This window comes from Lycium barbarum, chromosome 8 (assembly GCF_019175385.1).
Source record: "Lycium barbarum isolate Lr01 chromosome 8, ASM1917538v2, whole genome shotgun sequence".
Taxonomy (NCBI): domain Eukaryota; kingdom Viridiplantae; phylum Streptophyta; class Magnoliopsida; order Solanales; family Solanaceae; genus Lycium; species Lycium barbarum.
The window spans coordinates 64060091-64081213 of record NC_083344.1 but is presented as its reverse complement, the minus strand read 5'-3'; the positions used below and the strand labels follow the sequence as shown (position 1 = coordinate 64081213).

The following is a 21123-nucleotide window of genomic DNA, read 5'->3' as shown; positions in this document are numbered from 1 at the left end:
GATCGAGAATCTGTAAGGATGAGGCACGTCTTCTGAATTACTTGGGGCAGTATGGATTGTGGTGTCGTTTTTTGCATATTTCAGGTGGGTTGTGGTTGTTGAGTACGCTTAAGGAAAGGAGTCTACAAAAATGGACTAAGTGATATGATGTAGTTTCGTGAGGTTTTGTGATCAGCGACTAGTGAGAAGAAAATTACGAGTAACTAGCATGTTAAGGCTTATGGGAAGTGGCTTGTGTGGTACCCAGTTAGGTAATTTCGTAGCACTCTTCCATGCAGGAGTTAGTGTGATTTAAAGGAAAGAAAATCAAGAAATCCCTATAACGTGAAAACTAGAGTTATATTTTGGGGATGAGACTGTATTCGTGGTAGTGTGTTATGTTGTGGGTAATGCTAATCGGATAGCTTGAGTGGGCATTTTTAGAATATTAAAGGACTAGAATTAGTCACCCCAGATGGGTGATAGGACTGTGATTGGTTTCGGAAAGTTTGGGTCTATTCGAGTGACTATTAGTGGTATTCGGGAAGCTGTACCTTTACTTCTAGGGGTTAGTTATTCGGACAGTTTTAATGGCTTATGTCGGGGCTTAGTAATTACTATGGTTGTGAGAAGTCTTTAGAGTGTTCAAATGGTTCTTTACGGGTTTGTCTTGGTGAGGTATTCAGTGGTATGTTTCCTATAGTGTGATTTGAAGGTTTAAGAACACTTGGAACTAGCCAAGTCAGTTAGGAGTAAGATCAGTTTTGACAGAATCGCGTATAGTTCTCAGATGGGGCAAGGATTCTTTTCTGGAAGAGTAAGTCATGGTTTCGGGCTTGTGGTGTGTGCTTATATGTTCTAGGAAATCGTGGTGCAAAGAACGACTTTAGTGGTGTGAAAGAAGGGTCAGCAAAATTAGAGTATGCTACTGGTTCCGAGTGGGCTATGATTGTGTCAATATCTAAAGGTTTGTGTTGTTTTGAGAAATGTTTGTGGGACCTATTGATCATGTTCAGAGGTATGGATTATAGAATAAGAGAATCTAGCAGAAACAATCCTTATATTCAGGGATCAGTTGTGAAAGAAAGTCGAGTATATGAATTATGGAAAATTGAATTTTTAAGCTAACTTAAAGAAGCTTGAGTGATAAGATGATCGGGCAGTGTTTTGGCCCACTTATTGCCGTAGACTCTTCCGGGTGGTTATAATACGAGTTCTTGGGTTACCGTCAGCCTTCGTACTCCCCTTTTTCGTTCAAATATGAACGATTGTTTAATTGGTATCTGATGCAATGACCCACTAGGTCGTTAGAGGTGGTTTGACCATTTTACCCCTGGCAGTTTGTTTTCGAGACTAGGAGCGAGTCTAGTGAGAACTTAAAGATTTAGAGTTTCAAAGCAAAGGCTTGCGATAGTATTTTGCGAATATGTTGTATTTTCGTTGGGGGTTGACTTAGTGAATTAGAACTCCGATGGGGATTCTGAGACCACGGGTGAGTCCGTAGCGAATTTTTACTCATGTATGTATGTATGGTTTGTGGGTGTAGGGCCTTCGATTGATGTCAGGATTTTGGGTGGAAACTTGGTGAAAAAACAGAGTTTCTGGTTCTGATGCGACCGCTACAGCGGACGGGGTCCGCTACAGCTAGTCAACCACAGCGGGGCGCTAATCGCCACCGTGAGGATTAGGAGTTAATGAGGTCCCCTGTAGCGGTGGGTCAGACCGCTATAGCGAGACCACTGCAACGAAAATACTGTCCGCTACATCGGTCGACGGGAGGCATAAACCCACTTTTGTATTGACAATTTCGAGTCATTGGTCCTATAACTCAAAAAATAGTTTCCAAGAGAGAAAGAGGCGAATATTCTATATAAATTTAGTGGATTCTCCATGAGGGTAATTCTTAACCATTACTTGTGCCTTTACCTCCATTCCTTAAGTTTCCATGGTTAGTTTTAATGTCCATTAATGGTGCGTGAAAGCACTAGAACCCTAAATTCATGAAACCCTTATTGGAAATTATGGAATATAGTTTATACTACTGTTTATATCATCTAGAAGTGTAGGTTATCACCTTCTAGGATGGGAATTTTGGTAATCATTGTGAAAATTATATATTGAGACGTGAAAATTATATATTGAGACTTAGGGTTTCACTCAAATTGGGGGTTTTGTCATGACCCGACGAGGGGCCATGATGGGTACCCGGAGCTAACTGCCGAGCACCACTCATTCTAATACTCATCAAACCTATCCTGCATACATTTATTGTCCTCACACATCTACTCATAAGGAAAACCATTTTCAATTTCAATCATATCTACATTTATATACATAAGCCCTTCGGCTATCAAAATAACATACACAGTGAGGAAAATCATGAGACTATATTACCTACACATACGTATCCACGAGCCTCTACTAGAGTACTAGACATAAGAACGGGACAGGACCCTGCCGTGCCCGAATATGTAAACAAAAGAATATCTCAAAATAGCACCTTCGGAATAATGGAGTGCTCCTGCAAATCTGCTGGTGGCTCCTATGGATCTACACCGTCTCCCTGTCTGCCTGTGGGCATGAACACAGCGTCCAAAAAAAAGGACGTCAGTACGAACATTGTACTGAGAATGTAAGGCATAAACAATAATGACATATCAATGAAATAAGGAGACATTGAGTGAAGAGAAATCTGTAACTAACTGTCACTTAAGAATGAAATATTGCATGCTAACTTACTTCATAAACATAAGCATATCATGTATGCATATATGTATAAGCTGCCCGATCATATAGGTACGGTGTGATCATCATTAGCCCGCGTCCAGGCCTCCCGCTTCCGGGGTAACCATCTTATGCCGCCCACTAGTGGTGTCTATCCATGCCATCTAGACATGGTGTATATGCTACCCGCCTTAGAGGTGTCTGCCCGGCCATATAGGTGCGGTGTAATATCATCATCATGTACTCATCATAATGCATGCATAGGAATTCAAAGACAACTATACTTTATCGGGGTGACATAAGGTCGTGAACCCCCGATTGCATTATGTAGTTTCATAAGCTTTCTGCCTCACCTTGAAGGAATTAGCATATAAGGTGAGTGTAGCACAAAGAACGACATAAATTAATCATAATTAGGATCATTAGCTTTGTATAACATCATGTCATGAACTTTAGAATCTTTAGACTTAAGCTCATCATCATCATTATCATACTCATAACGTATCTCTTATGTTTATCTAATATGGGGCTCTTCATGAACATAGACTTATAATTTCCGGAATGTAAGAAGGTCATGGAGAATAAGGGAAAATCATGTCATAAGATTCATGCCTTAGAATGGAAAGGACTAGCCTCACATACCTTTTTATTTAGGTACTCTATCACTTGAACGTTCCTCTTCAATATTCGCGTTTCTACCTCCAAGAGAGTTCAAAAATTAGATAATCGATAATGTAAACACGCTTGAACTAAAGCTAGAGAAAATTGGGCAGCATCTCCTTTGTTTATACAACTTTCCCCATATCATATATCAACTCCCAATCATCAATGATAACATTCCTAATATCTTAATCAATAACTTTTGTCAAGTTCATCATTATCCAACTCTCATAATTTCCTCTCAAGGTCATCCATAATCATGATCATAATACAACATTACATTCATCCTCAACTAATGTTTCTCCCCTGTTCTTAATATCATTTATAGCATAATCACAATCACAGCATATCAAGAATCATGATTCATTCTAAGCTACCACTCAAAGATGTCACTATTATCATATTTATGACCCCTCTTCCACCTCATCTCATAATCTAAGTCTTTCAACCTCTCACTACTTTAAACAACATGGAATGATCATAAAACTTACCTTTTATAGAGTGGAAATGAGCTTTGGGTGGAAACACTTCACTTGAGAAAAACCCTAGTTCCACTTCCAATAAGATTCCTTGTCTTAGATAAACCCTAGTGAGCTTCTTACACTTAATTCTCTTGGTTTGATGAAGTTGATCTTTAGTTTCTCTTGATTTCTTGTAGGAGAAGTGTGTGGAACTCTCTAGAAGCCTTGAGAGAGATGGAGAAGTGTGGGAAATGAAATTAGTGAAGTGAGTTCACATTTAAATACTTGAACTTAACTCAGCCCGTCGGGTGTTCTACAGACACTTATACGGTCCGTATAAGTGACCGTTGTTCACCATCGTGGAAATAATCTTCCTGTTGGGTGTTATACGGACCCTTATACGAACCGTATAATGTTATACGGTCCGTATAAGCGGTCATATAACCCCACTTCTCTGAAATTGTTTCCGTCGTTCGTTTGATCTCCAATCCTTATGGAAACTTCTTAACACTTGCTTAACACTTCATTAGCAATCTAAGGAGCATTATAACTCTTCTTTAAGACATCATTAAGTCAACATTAACTCGATACTTTACACATCCTTCTTCAAAATACAACTTGTGGTCAACATTCTTTAACGAACTTTCTTCTCTCACTTCCCACGTCTTTGGAATCTTAATTTGAATCGTTAAATAACCTCTCTTGCTTATAGAAACATTGCATACTCCTTACCCTGCGTTAGCCTATTAACTAGGCAACGACACGGAATTTTCCGAGGTGTAACACCCTTCCCCCCTTTGAAAATATTCGTCCTCGAATGTTAAGTTCTCGGGAATTCTACGAAAATTTCGCCAGAGTTTCCCCTGTAATATGGCGCTATCACCCTGTCACAACAGCCCACAATAAACATGCGTCATAGGGCTACAACACAATAGCAATAATTTTATTGCCACGCACGACCAAAAGCATGAAAAGGAAGTATACATACCTCATAATGTTATGTTTCATCTTGAATCTCTTCCGGGGTTTGAAATAAGTGCGGGTACTTGGACTTTATATTTTCTTCCGCTTCCCAAGTCATTTCTTCTCGGTTATTATTCCTCCATAATACTTTGACTGAAGCTATTTCTTTATTCCTAAGTCTCCGTACTTGCCTGTCTTGTATAGCAATAGGTACCTCTTCATAGGTCAACTTTTTTGTCACTCGAACATCATTTACTGGCATAATTCTAGTAGGATCTCCAACAGATTTTCAGAGCATTGAGACCTGGAAAATCGGATGGACTGATCCGAGTTCTGAGGGTAAGTCCAATTCATAAGCTACTTGACCCACCTTGCGAATAATGTTGTAAGGGCCAATGTATCGGGGACTCAATTTCCCTTTCTTACAAAATCTAATCACGCCTTTCATCGGTGATACCTTCAGAAATACCCAATCATCAATTTAAAATTAAAAGTCTCGCCAACGGTTGTCCGCATAGGATTTCTGGCGACTTTGGGTTGTCAACAATCGATCTCGGATAATCTTTACCTTTTCCACCACTTATTGAATCAATTCTGGACTCTTAAGGTACAACCTGGCATAATCCTCAGCTGAATATGTAGTCCTGACTGGAAGAAAGTGGGCTGATTTTGTCAACCTATCAACGATGACCCAAATAGAGTCATATTTTCACGAAGTGCGAGGTAAACCTGTGACGAAGTCCATATTGATCACTTCCCATTTCCAGGTCAGAATCTCAATCTCCTGTAATAGTCCCCCAGGCTTCTGGTGCTCGATCTTAACCTGTTGACAATTCGGACACTGAGTAACAAACTCTGCTATATCCCTCTTCATGCCATCCCACCAATACAAGCATCTGAGGTCATGATACATCTTCGTTGACCCTGGATGAACAGAATAACGGGCATGGTGTGCCTCTCCCATCACCTGTTATCGTAACCCTGCAACCTCAGGTACACATAATCTACTTTTGTATCGTAGCACTCCGTCAGGTGCGACCTCGAATGGGGTTTCTTCATTTTGAAGAGCTGCATCTCTATGATGTACAAAAATAGGATCCTCGTACTGGTGTCTCTTTTTCCCTTCTATGAAAGAGGACTCAGCAACTGCTCGAACAGAAACCCTGCCATTATCAGCATCAGCCAAATGGACTCCCAGATTAGCTAACTGACGAATCTCACGGACTATGCCCTTTTGCTCTGGTCGTACATCTGCCAAACTACCCATATATTTACGGCTGAGTGCATCTGCTACGACATTTGCTTTCCCTGGGTGGTATAGAATGTCAACATCATAGTCCTTCAGCAACTTAAGCCACCGCCTCTGCTGGAAATTCAGCTCCTTCTGCTTAAAGATGTACTGGAGACTCTTATGATCTGTATATATGTTAACATGCACACCATATAAATAATATCTCCATATTTTTAAAGCATGAATAACCGCTGCTAACTCCAGATCATGGGTGGGATAATTTCTTTCGTGCTTTCTGAGCTGTCGGGAGGCATAGGCTATAACTTTGCCATGCTGCATCAATACACAACCTAACCCAACACCGGAAGCATCACAATAAATGACATAGCCACCTGGTCCCTCAGGGAGAGTTAGAACTGGGGCCGTAGTCAACTTATCTTTCAGCAACTGGAAGCTCCGCTCACAAGCATCGGTCCACTGGAACTTAGCTGCCTTCTAGGTTAGCCTTGTTAAAGGCACTGAAATTGAGGCAAACTTCTCTACGAACCTCCTGTAATACCGTGCTAGTCCCAAAACACTACGTACTTCAGTAGGTGTTATAGGTGTAGGCCAAGTCTTCACCGCCTCGATCTTCTGTGTATCTACCCGAATGCCATCAGCTCCAATAATATGCCCTAAGAATGCTACTGCAGTTAACCAGAATTGACATTTGGAGAACTTAGCATACAATTTCTGGTGCTGAAGCACCCTAAGTACCGCCCTCAAATGATCTGTATGCTCCTCTTCTGATCGTGAATAGACCAGAATATCATCAATGAATACAATCACGAACAGGTCAAGGAATGGCTTAAACACTCGGTTCATCAAATCCATAAATACTGCTGGAGCATTAGTCAACCCAAAGGACATCACTCTAAACTCATAATGCCCGTATCGGGTTCTGAATGCAGTCTTTGGAATGTCTGCATCCTTTACCCGCACCTGGTGAAAACCTGACCGCAAGTCTATCTTCGAGAAACACTTAGCACCCTGTAACTGGTCAAATAAATCATCGATCCTGGGGAGGGGATACCTGTTCTTTATTGTTACTTTATTCAGCTGCCTATAATCAATTCACATCCGCAGCGACCTATCTTTCTTCCTTACAAATAATACCGATGCTCCCCAAGGCGATGTACTGGGCCTGATGAAGCCCTTTTCTAATAAATCTCTCAGTTGCTCCTTCAGTTCTGCAGGTGCCATTCTGTAAGGAGAAATAGATATGGGCTGAGTGTCCGGTAATACGTCTTTAGTGAACTCTATCTCACGCTCAGGAGGAAGGCTTGGAAGTTCATCTGGGAATACATCGGGAAACTCGCTAACTACCGGCACTGACTGAAAGGTCGACGCCTCTGCCTTCAGGTCGTGTACCCGTACCAGATGATAAATATAACCCTTTCTGACCATCTTCCTTGCCTTGAGGTATGAAATAAACTTACCCCTCGGCGATGCTGTATTTCCCATCCACTCTATAATTGGCTCTCCTGGGAACTGAAATCGGACTATCTTGCCTCTATAATAAACGTCAGCATAACAAGAAGCTAACCAATCCATACCCATAATAACATCAAACTCAGTCATATCTAACTCTATCAAATCTGCCTTGGTGCAATGACTATATATGATCACCGAACAATCTCTATATACTCGTCTTGCTATATCAGAATCTCCTACTGGTGTAGCTACCTCAAATGGTTCTATCAATTCAGGTTCTATCCCAATTCTACTAGCAACAAATGGAGAAATATACGATAATGTGGAACCTGGGTCTATCAATGCATACACGTCTTGAGAGAAAATCGATAGCATACCTGTAACCACATTAGGTGACGCCTCCTGATCCGGTCTACTAGCCAAAGCATATATGCGGTTCGAAGGACCGATAGAACTAGAAGCTCCGCCACGACCTCTACTACAGCCTGCTAGTACCTGGAAACCCTGCCCCATAGGGCGCATAGCCACAGAAGAAGATGAACTAGCAACTGACACAGTAGGCTGGGCTGCACCACCTGGATTACCTCCATAGGGACATTCCCTCATAATATGGCCTTGACGGCCACAAGAAAAACAAGCACCAGTAGCGAGACGGCAATTCCCAGAATGGGGCCTACCACACCTGTCACGACCCAACCCCGTAGGCCGTGACTAGTGCCCGATCTGGGCACTCAAACACATTCTAGTATATAGCAGAAGCCGACAAGGCTTTATTTCCAATTTAGATAATCTCCAGAAAAATTTCGGCACAGTTTCCTTTGTTTTACGGACTATCCCATATACCCTGCACGCAGAAAATACTAACAAAGGCCACACAGGGCCAACAAAGTAACATTTAAATATATGCGGACCGGCCGCCGCGGCGAATGGGATCGCCCAAACACAACATATACACACAGCTGTACAGAAAGATCCCAACCAACAAACATGTCTACAGACCTCTAAATGGACCAACAGAATCATATGGCGGGACAGGGCCCCGCCGTACCCATGAACGAGAATATACACATATAGAAGTGACAGACTGTACCAAAAGATGGCTCTGAATAAAAGAGCGCTCCAAAAATAGCAGAATGAGATCCTAAGCAGACGGATCAGCAAACCTGTCGTCGGTACCTGCGCGGCATGAAAACGCAGCCCCCGAAGAAAGGGGGTCAGTACGAAATATGTACTGAATATGTAAAGCCTGAGTTGCAGAAACAAAATCATAACTGGTGCAGAACATACAGAAAGTAAACGGAAGATCCAAAGTATCAGATACATTTCTCCAAAACATGCAGAGTGTGTACAGAACATATGTCATATCAAATCCGGCCCCTGCCAAGGGACTCGGCAGACAGAACGTGGCCACCCTCCCGACGCTGGTGCCACAACACAGAAGAATCAGAATAGGGGCATAACCCCGTAACATAATATGTCATATCAGATGGCCATCGTAAATCATATCAGAACAAACGTACATGGCACAGCATACTCCACAAACCCATGTACGCATATACCTGCCCCCTCACATCGAGGCACGACGAACAATGCAGGGGATTACGCTTGACAACATATCCTGGCCCGGGCTCAGTGTGGGAAACATTGGGGCATCCACGAATGGAGTAGTGAGAGACTAATGCAATTTAAAAATATCATAAATGTTTTCAAAGACTCGGTGAAGCGTATCAAAGCCAAACAAATCCAATGGAGTTGGACAGGATCATAATAGATGCATTTCGGATATCATAATAAATTTCAGAAGTATAACCTTCCTGAAGTCGTTCCGGGTGTCAAAATAATTTACAAGACTTAATAGGATATTTAAAACAATATTCGTTAGGTAATTAAAAGGGTAGTCGAAACATTTCTTTCAAAAATCGTTCAAAAAGGAAAGCTTTAGTACATTAAGGGCAAAACCGGGAATAGTGGGCCCGCCTCGTGACAAACAAGGCGGCGGGCTCAAATTGTGCCCTCTAAGCTTATGGGGTCACCTAAAAAGGTTCTACAAACATTCTATGACTTTCCAAGTAGTTTAGAGCAAAGTTGCATTATTTCATGCAAAGCGTACTGAAATGATTCAATTCTACTGAAGGAAAAACTGAAATTTTCTCTTGCGGATTCTGAGGGCCGAGAAGTCTTTCGAGGCCCGGATCCGACCCTAACACACTAAGGACATGCCAAGGGAAGAATTGGGGTTGCTTTACATACCTTTCAAGCTCCTTACGCCTTTCCAAACTCACTTCCCGTTTCGTCAAAAATCTGCAAATGGTCAAGTTTACCAATTGTAAGTTATAGATGCTACAAATTCAATTCAACTCTTATTTGTCTACCGAAATTTCGGCAGCACTTCCCCTATACATATAGCACCCCCGAGAATTCAACTCGGCTCACAATCATCAACAACAACCCAAACAACAACATCAACATCAACAACAAACACTAGAAGCACAATATGGCACAACTAGTTCTACTTGCCGACATAATGCCATAACCTTCATTTCAACTTCAATTTCCAACCAATTTCAATGATTTCACATACATTACCAAACTAGACCATCCCAACATAGATTAGAAGCGTTTCATATGGTTTCCTTAAATTATACACACGATATACATAATATACAAACTTTCCGCCAAAATCCTAACTCGTCCGAAACTTCTAATCTTTGGCATACATATTCATAACATGTTTCCATCTTCCAAATTCATCAACACCCATCATAATTTGCAACCTAATAACTTCATTTTCATAATGTTGTAAAATCATACTTAAGCGACATAAGTTTCTACATTCCATTTCAAAGCAAACTCATATCGTTTTACTTTCATTTACATTGCAAGAATCATAATAACACAACTAACACATTACACAAACTTGATCCATTTCATTCCATACAACTCCATACCACATGGCCAAATACTCTCTTTGCCAATTCATCCAATTTTATTCAACTTTCATTCTCAATATGAATTCCATCACATTCACAATTAGAGTACAACATAATTTCAATTCATCATTGGCATATCATACAAGCATACACACGGCCATACATATATACCATACACCCACTTTGCAAACTTCTATTCCTTCATAAAATCAACACATTTCTACATACTACAACACAAACAAGACTTCATAACACAAGAATAAGGGATAGATTCTTACCTTTTTACTCACTCTTCTTCACTTGAATATATGGTCACTTTGATGAAATAAGGCCTCCTTTATCCAAACCAACTACACCAAGTTAAAGAGGCTACTCAATTTAGTAGGAAAACCACAAAAGAAAATTTTTAGGAGCAAGATTTTTGGTGGTGAAATTTCCACACCAAACCCGAAACCCTCTTCTCTTGTTTTGCTTTGTTTTTTTTTTTTTGTTCTTTCTTCAATCTTCTAAAGGATGAAGATGATATATAATAAGTATACTATGGTCCCCTTAGTTAATTTATCACATGGAAAATTTATTTGGGCCTTGGGTTTGGGCCATAGTTGGCCGGCCACTCCATCTCTTCTTGGGCCTCATTTCATTTCCCATTTTGAGTCCAATGACTTGTGAATCAAATTTTGTAATTCCCGAAACTAATTTCCAAAATTCCAAAGTTGCCCTTAGTCTCCCTCGACACTTCCACATTAATATTCTTTCACAAACAACTCATGTGCTAAATGCAATCAATTATGACTTTATTTCATAAAAGTCAAGATTATTTCTAATTTTTCCAAAAGTGTGAAGACATGGGATATAACATCCTCCCCCCCTTTAGAACATTCGTCCTCGAATGTTAAATTAATCTTATAGGATTTGAAAAGGCTCCGGGGGAGTTTCTGTTTATAGACAGCACATTCGTTATTGAAATGGAATTTAACAAAGATTCGAGATTACCTGAGGGCATAGGGAACAAATGAGGGTATTTCTTCTTCATCTCCTCTTCGGCCTCCCAGGTCATTTCCTCCCTATTATCGTTCCGCCACATCACCTTAACAGAGGCTACATGTTTGTTCCGGATCTTTCTTACCTGGCGGTCCAAAATAGCTACGAGCTGCTCCTCATAAGATAACTGCTCCGTCATCTGAATATCATCCGCAGGAAATATTCTGGAGGGATCACCAATGCATTTGCGGAGCATAGACACATGGAATACCGGATGTACCGCTTCCAAATCAGATGGCAGATCTAACTCATATGCGACATTACCAATTTTTCGCACAATCAGATAAGGCCCAATATAACGCGGACTGAGCTTACCCTTTCTGCCGAACCGCATCACGCCTTTCATAGGCGATACCTTCAAAAATACCCAATCACCAACCTGGAATTCCAAAGGACGACGCCGTTTATCAGCGTATGATTTCTGTCGACTCTGGGCTGCCAATAGTCGCTCTCGGATAAGTTTCACCTTATCAACTGCCTGCTGGACCATATCTGGGCCGATTAATTCTGTCTCGCCAATATCAAACCAGCCAATAGGTGACCTGCATTTCCTACCATATAAAGCCTCGTACGGAGCCATCTGGATGCTGGAATGGTAGCTGTTATTATAAGAAAATTCAATCAATGGCAAGTGATCCTCCCAGCTGCCTCTGAAATCAATAACGCAGGCCCGCAACATATCTTCAAGTGTCTGGATAGTGCGCTCGGCCTGTCCGTCACTCTGAGGATGGAAAGCTGTGCTCAGGCTCAGCTGGGTCCCTAATCCTTCCTGAAAAGATCTCCAGAAGTTCGCTGTGAACTGAGCACCTCTGTCAGTGATAATAGATATAGGAACTCCATGAAGCTTCACTATTTCTTTAATATAAAGCCTGGCATAATCCTCGGCGGAATAAGTAGTCCTGACGGGGAGAAAATGGGCTGATTTTGTCAGCCTATCAACAATAACCCAGATGGAATCATACTTCCGTGGAGTGCGAGGCAACCCTGTAATGAAGTCCATAATAATGATCTCCCACTTCCACGTCGGAATTTCCATTTCCTGCAACAGTCCACCCGGTTTCTGGTGTTCAATCTTGACCTGCTGACAATTGGGACACTAGGCGACGAACTCTGCAATGTCCCGTTTCATGCCATCCCACCAGTATAAGCATCGGAGATCATGGTACATCTTCGTAGACCCAGGATGGACCGAATAGCGAGCATAATGTGCCTCGCACACAACCTGCCCCTGAATAATAAAGTCCCGTCCGGAGTGAACTCGAACGGAGTCTTCTCCTTATCATAGGCTGTGTCTCTGTATCGTGCCAAAACAGGATCTTCATATTGATGCCGTTTGATATCTTCCTTAATAGATGATTCAGAAACCCCTCGGACAAAAATCCGTGTACCTCCAGATTCGGCCAGACGAACCCCAAGAATAGCCAACTGATGAAGGTCACGCACTATCTCTCTCCTGTCCGGCTGTAAATCTGCCAAGCTGCCCATAGATTTCCAGCTAAGCGCATCTGCCATAACATTAGCCTTTCCCGGATGATACAGAATATCCACATCATAATCCTTCAGGAGCTCCGGCCACCTCCGCTGCCGCAAATTAAGCTCTTTCTGTCTGAAAATATACTGGAGACTCTTATGATCTGTATAGATATCAACATGAACGCCATATAAATAATGTCTCCATATCTTCAGGGCATGGATCACCGCTGCAAGCTCCAGATCGTGAGTAGGATAATTCTTTTCATGCTTTTTCAATTGCCGAGAAGCATAAGCTATAACTCTACCGTGCTGCATCAATACACAGCCCAATCCCACGCCAGAAGCGTCACAATAAATAACATATCCATCGGGTCCCTCTGGAAGAGTCAGAACTGGGGCTGTAGTCAGCTTCTCTTTCAGCAACTGGAAGTTTCGTTCACAAGCATCAGTCCACTGGAACTTGGCTCCCTTCTGAGTTAGCCTTGTCAAAGGCGCTGAAATCGAAGCAAACGTTTCCACAAATCTTCTGTAATAGCCTGCTAACCCCAGGAAACTACGTACCTCTGTGGGCGTCGTGGGTCTGGGCCAATTTTTCACGGCCTCAATCTTCTGTGTATCCACCCGGACACCATCAGCTGCAATAATATGCCCCAGAAATGCCACTGAAGCCAGCCAGAATTCACATTTAGAAAATTTTGCATATAATTTCCGATGCCGAAGTACCCCAAGTACCGCTCTCAGATGATCTGCTTGCTCTGCCTCGGACCGAGAATAAACCAGGATATCATCGATAAATACAATTACGAACATGTCTAAGAACGGCCTGAATACCCGGTTCATTAAATCCATGAATACCGCAGGAGCATTAGTCAGCCCAAAAGACATAACTCTGAATTCAAAATGCCCATATCTAGTCCGGAATGCTGTATTAGGAATATCAGCCTCTCGTACCCGTACCTGATGATAGCCTGACCGAAGATATATCTTCGAAAAATATTTGGCGCCCTGCAACTGATCAAACAAGTCATCAATTCTGGGGAGGGGGTATTTATTCTTTATAGTTACCTTATTCAGCTGCCGATAATCAATACACATACGCAGCGACCCGTCTTTCTTACGCACAAATAATACCGGGGCTCCCCAAGGCGAAGTACTGGGCCTGATAAAGCCTTTTTCTAACAGATCCTTCAACTGCTCTTTCAGTTCTTTCAATTCTGCCGGTGCCATTCTGTACGGGGGAATAGATATCGGCTGAGTATCTGGAAGCAAATCAATAGTAAAATCTATCTCCTGCTCTGGAGGAAGGCCTGGAAGCTCATCTGGGAATACATCCGGAAATTCATTAACCACGGGAACTGACTGAAGAGTCGGCGTTTCTGCTGTCAAGTCTTGTACCCGAACCAGATGATAAAAATAACCCTTTCTGATCATTTTCTTCGCCTTAAGGTATGAAATAAACTTACCTTTCGGCGATCCTGTATTACCGGCCCATTCTATAACTGGCTCCCCGGGAAACTGGAAACGAACTACCTTATTTTGGCAGTCAACATTAGCATAACAGGAAGCTAGCCAGTCCATACCCATAATAACATCGAACTCGATCATATCTAACTCCACCAGATCTGCCTTAGTGTCTCGGCCGCATATAATTACAGAACAGTCTTATCAACCCCTAGTCCTTGTCTGCGAGCCTGTCCTGCCACTAATCTAGTCAACCACTGAACTGCATCCCTACTAGCTCTATCCTCCGCCCCTGGCTGAGGAGCTGGAGGCTCAGGTGCTGAGAATTCGGGAGCTGGCGGTGGAGCCGCCCCCTGACCTGGAGGTATCGCTATTCTGGGTTCCTCTGGAGGTGACGATGTAGCAGAACTCGCGGACTGGAACCCAACCTCAGGCATAGACTGGCCACGAGCTCTGGTAAGTCTATGTGTCTGGCTAGTATTCCCTGCTATCGATTTGCCGTTCTGGGCAGCTGTTGCTTTCTTCGGAGGCATAGCTGTAAACATAGTAGTCTGTTAGAATGGGATTTTCCTGATAATATAGCTCTATCGCACGATCTAAGATAAGAAGGAAAGATGACATCCTAAATGTCCTGTAGCTTCCTGTTTATAGATGTGGTGCACAACACACCGATAAACAAGACCCTACTAGCCACGGTCTGTAGACACTACAAGGATGAACCGCTCTGATACCACTTTTGTCACGACCCAACCCCGTAGGCCATGACTGGTGCCCGAGATGGACACCCGTATACACACCTGTTAGCTATATGATCAATCAACACAAACATAGCATGGAACTTATGAAGGCCAAACCATAATCTCGGAGCTGTCACATAAAAGTATAAATATGTGCCGCAACCTGTCTCCTGAGGAGTCACAACTATCAACAGATAACGCAGTACGTACCCCAACAAGGCTGTCATAACATGTGGGAACGTCCCAACTATATATATATGCCAGCCGACAAGGCTGCCACTACGCAACAATAACACAAGTAAGCCGACAAGGCTGCCACTACGCAACAATAACACAAGTAAGCCGACAAGGCTGCTACCACAACATGACAACATATGCAAGCCGGCAAGGCTGCTACAACGATAGACCACGCGTACTGATCATACACACAACTGATCCCATCGAAATACAACCCACATACATGTCTACAGACCGCTAAGAGTTTCAACAATGAAATATGACGGGACAGGGCCCCGTCGTACCCTTAGACAACATATATATATATTTAGATCAAAAAGGATCTATACCAAATCTGGGCTCCGGAACAACGGAGCCCTCCAAGATAGCAGAAGGGAAGTCCTAAGCTGGCAGCTCACCAAAGCGAGTATCTATACCTGCAGGCATGAAACGCAGCCCCCGAGGAAAGGGGGTCAGTACGGAATATGTACTAAGCATGTAAAGCGGGAAATACAGTAAAAGGAGCATATCTGAAATAAGGAGTACATGAAACAAGTTCAATGTTCAGAATACCAAAACACTTGCCTTTGAAACATAATCATGCTTGTCAATATTGATATTTGGCACAAATATCTACATTTAGTGTCATTTACACTTTACTTCTTAGCGCTTTCATCGCAGTTTTTAATGTGAATTGTTGTATATGAGCTTATGTTGGTATGTTTATATGAATAGGTACAACAAGGACCAACGAAGGGTATTCCGGGCAGAAATAAGTGATTCTGAGGCTGTGTACGTCGATGGAATGCTGCGAAGGAAGTTCCAGAACTTGAAGGCAAAAAAATCAGACCACTGAAGGGTCTCATGCGCTGGCCATGCACCGCACAACCAGCGCACAAAAACACCATTCCTGAATCTCAGACAGACCATGCGTTAGTCATGCGCCGCACAAGAAGCACAAAAAAGGAAGTCATGCGCTGGCCATATGACGCACAGCAAGCGCACAAGTGGCGTCAGTTATCCTATTCAGATCGGGATTGGGCCAACTTATCCCATGTTTACCCTAGCATATAAATAGCCATTTTAACATTAGAAGGGCAGCTGGGATGACTTTTTGAGAATTGTGAAACTCTCTCTAGGTTTTATTCCTCGTCTCTTGTTTTTCTTTACATCAAAACCCTAAGTGATGATGAATTCTTCTTTGGCTTATCGAATCATGTGTAACTAAACACCTAAATTCTGGGGTTGTGGCGTAGCCATGAATATTGATATTTGACAAGTATTTCAATCTTAGTAGCTTGTTTGTATGCAATTTCTTCATTGCTTCTGTGTTTAATCTCTTGATTGTCTGCGCAACAGTTGAGTTCTATCTACTCATTGATATATGTGCTTGGGAAACACGTTCGTTTGGAGAAGAAGTAATGAGATTGTGATCTGAATATCCCTAGAGTTGGGCTAGGATTTGTGACTAGGATATGAATATACTTAGTTACCACAATCAATTATATATCGTGCTCTTATTGCATTCTTGATAGGTCAATACCATAGGAATATAGGAGGCGATTTATCTTGAATCGGCTAGTAGTGGTTCGGAAGAATACTACAAGATTACTAATCCAGTTGATTAGCTATTGTGAACAAAGTTGCTAAGTTGAGATACTTGATTGACTCAATAGGATTGGTGAACCAACCACGACCCTGGAATACTTCTAAAATCTTGATAAAAGCCATTCTTAATCACGTTCTAAGTACAAGTCCTATTTTACATTAGTAGTTAATTACATTACAGTATTTAGTTATAAAAGAACCAACACTTTTATTCTTCACTTGCATAGATAGTAAGCAATAGTTTATTCTCGTGAAATATTAGTCATAAGTCTCTGTGGGTTCGACATCCGATTTTACATAATCACTTTATTACTTGTACGACCACGTACAGTTGCGTGTATATTTGGACGCAACAAGTTTTTGGCGTCGTTGCCGGGGACTTAGAAATCAATTACTTTTTCCATAATAAATTTTATTGCTTCATTTTATCCAAGTGTTAACGTCTTGATCTTAGCTTTTTCCTGATTTCAGATACTTTACTCGAATGCGAAGGACTGCGAGTCAAAACAATCTTGAGGAATTCGATCCTGAGCCTAAACAGACTTTCAATCGGCGTAGGAGAGATTTGAACTTATTGCAGAACCCACAGGCTGTCGCAGAAGTACCTGTGGTCATGGCTAATCATCAACCGGCGAAAGTGAGAGAGGTTGCAGTGCCTCGGGTGGCAGATGTCACTTCAAGCATTGTCAAGCCCACCATCGAAGGGCACTTTGAGCTGAAGCATGCTATGATTCAACTTCTTCACTCTAGTGGCCAATTCACGGGAATGTCACATGAGGATCCTCAGCGTCACATCCATACCTTTCTGCAGATTGTGGATACTTTTGCCACTAGAAGGGTCACGAAAGAATATGTTCGACTGACACTGTTCCCCTTCTCTATATTGGGGAATGCAAGTAACTGGTTATTAGCAGAGCCCGCCAATTCTATCACTACGTGGGATGATTTGGAAATGAAATTCTTGACAAGGTTCTTTCCACCAGCAAAGACTGCTCGCCTCCGAAGAGAGATCATGTCATTCATGCAGAAACAAGGAGAAAATTTCTATCAGGCCTGGGAGAGGTTTAAAGGTCTTCTCAGAGATTGCCCTCATCACCATCAGATGAATGAAGTTCTGGCACACACATTTATTGAGAGTCTGGATGCCCAACATAAGTCATCACTGGACACTGCTGCAGGAGAGCAGGATCTCGATCTAAGCTATGAAGAACTATTCACACTATTGAACAGGTTTACTCAGAGCACTCCAGACTTGCAGGATGACGCAGCTAGCAGTTCAGTTAGGAAAGCATCGGGTGTCTATGAAGTAGACAATTTTACAACATTATCAGCACAGATTGATGCCATGCACACCGAACTCAGGAAGTTAGCTGTGGCACAAGCGCCACCACAGGTGCATGCAGTGCAGCAAGCCATAGCCTTATGTGATATCTGCGGAGAGGGTCATAACAGTGATGAGTGCCCTGCAAATCCCGCATCCATTTACTTTGTGGGTAATGCAGGCAAGGGGCAAGGAAACAACAATCAGTATGGAAATTCCTACAACTCAAATTGGAGGAACCATCCGAATTTGAAGTGGAGTGACAACTCAGGTCATCAGAAGCAGAACTATCAGTCAGCACCTACTCCCCAAGCTCCCACAAACAGTATGGAAGAGATGATGAAAAAGATGATGGGTGACATGCAGAAGATGATGATAGATCAGCAGAAGTTGATAGCAGATAATCAGAATCGCGATTTGGCTATACGGAATTTAGAGAGACAGATGGGACACATAGCTGGTGCTCAAAATACTAGACCACCTGGAGGACTTCCAAGTGACACAGATATGAATCCCAAGCCTTGCAATGATGTAACTCTGCGAAATGGGCGAGAGCTAGAGGAAGTAACTACAAAGAAAGCTGGTCGAGGAGAGGCTGAAAAAGAGAAGATTGCCACAGAAACGAGTGAAAAAGGGAAGGTTGTTGAGGAATCAGGATCAAAACAGCCACAGGCCGTGGTTGCAAAGCCACCGCCTCCATTCCCTCAACGTCTGGCAAGACAAAAAGAAGAGGCTACTTATAAGAAGTTTCTTGATTTTCTTAAGCAGGTAAACGTGAACGTCCACTTGGTCGATATGCTACAGGGTATTCCAAAGTATGCTAAGTAGATCAAAGATATTGTAGCAAATAAGAGCCGTTTCACAGAGTATGCCACGGTTGCACTCACTGAGGAGTGCACTTCTCGTATTCAGAACAGGTTGCCCACAAAATTGAAGGATCCCGGAAGTTTCACTATTGAGATTTCTATTGGGACACAGGTTGTTGCTCGAGCACTTTGTGACCTAGGTGCAAGTATAAATCTGATGCCTTCGTCTATCTTTCGGAAAATAGGTTTGGGAGTGTCCAAACCAACCACTATAGTTCTTCAGTTGGCAGACAGATCGTTAGCAAGACCCGAAGGCATTATTGAAGATGTATTGGTACAAGTAGGGTCATTGATAATTCCTGCTGACTTTGTGATACTGGATTTTGAGCCAGACCCGAAAGACCCATTTATTTTGGGGCGTCCATTCGTGGCCACAGGGAGAGCACTTATTGATGTAGCTGCTGGGCATCTTACCATGCGAGTACATGATAAAGTGGAGGTCTTCAATGCATACCAAGCTTTGAAGATGCCTGCAATCTATGGGGAGCTGTCCGCCATCACTGTTCTGAATGATGATACCCGAAGACCATTCATCACTTTTCATGATCCATTGGAGAGAGCCGTAGTGGAGGATGATATTTTTGATGACACTATGGCATTTGAGATGGTGCAGAATCTGGATATGGCAAGAATTTATATTCGGAGAGGCGAGTTTGAGCACTTAGACAGGACAATGGGGGTAAACCCAAAGTTATCAATTGAAGAGCCTCCGAAATTGGAATTGAAGCTGTCACACCCCGATCTTACTAGGGTGTGATGGGCACCCGACCCCATATTCAGAGCCGAGCGAACCCGCTGACTCTTATTACATACATAATCTCTTTGGACCTTTAAATCGAATAAGAATGAAATACATAGTAAAGCTTTCAGAAACTTTTCTTTCATCGTACTCAAATCAAGTATAGTCTGTAATCATAATGGATCTGTAACATAATACTATAAGACACATCGGCTGATAGAGCCGCTTACAAACTGACATTCTATGCCCACGACTCTGTCTGCAAAGTCTGTAACATTAATCAGAAATCATAACACATGTACTCTGACTCGGCAACACTCCGAAATGAAGTGGAGTTCGCCAATCCAGCTGAAGAATCTTCTAGCAATGTCCTTTACTCATCCGTATACACCTGCGCGGCATGAAACGCAGCCCCCGAAGAAAGGGGGGTCAGTACGAGTAATGTACTGTGTATGTAAGGCATGAATAGTAACATAGTGAGGGTTGTAAATATGAATAATAACCGAATGAAAATATAGAGCATATCATAAGATAAAAGAGTAACCTGTACATGTGAGTGCCTCTTAGGGCGGATGCCATGCATGCTTAGCTCTCTTTGAAAAACATTCTTGTTTATATATATACAAAATAGAACATATCATGTTGCCGAGGCGTCGGCAGCCGATCTATTTAACCACATATGTCCCGCGTCCGGGATGATGTCATGTCATATACAGATACATGTATCGTGTGCATATCCCAGCGTCTATAGCGCTCTGGCCCTTTTTCCCATCTTCCCCATATACATATGTATATTAAGCAGCATGCAGCAGAGCCCAAAGAATTTGAAGTACAGAACCTTCTACGAACGTTTGAGAAGCCATTTTTCGAAAATCATTCTTGTCATAGTCATCATAGAAATATTCTCATCCTTGATATCATCATTATCATTGTGAAACATATCCATCGTTATTGTCATAAGAGCTTACAAAATCATAAACCTCTGTTTTGGTAGCATATAGACACTTTGGAAAAACGTTTACGAGTTATCGGGAAGAGAATCATGCCTTGGAATCATAAACATCTAACTTTTGAAAACAAGGAAAATATGGAAGCAATTATGAAATCATAGCATCGGAATCATGCCTTGAAAGAAAGGGACGAGCCTTAACATACCTGCTCCACGTCCTATTAGCTACGCTTAATTGTCCAAGCTCGTTATCGCTAGTCTACATTCAAGAAGATTTACATAATCATTAGA

At 42.2% G+C, this 21123-nt stretch overlaps 1 protein-coding gene and 1 pseudogene across 1 annotated transcript; one reads left to right on the top strand and one right to left on the bottom strand.

The window, feature by feature from the left end:
• Positions 1–17441: 17441 nt before the first annotated feature.
• On the top strand, positions 17442–19106 carry LOC132607841 (uncharacterized). Its single transcript, XM_060321917.1, has one exon. It carries the CDS (start codon positions 17442–17444, stop codon positions 19104–19106), a length of 1665 nt encoding a protein of 554 aa, XP_060177900.1.
• Positions 17959–18052, bottom strand: LOC132608470 (small nucleolar RNA R71; annotated as a pseudogene).
• Positions 19107–21123: the final 2017 nt, after the last annotated feature.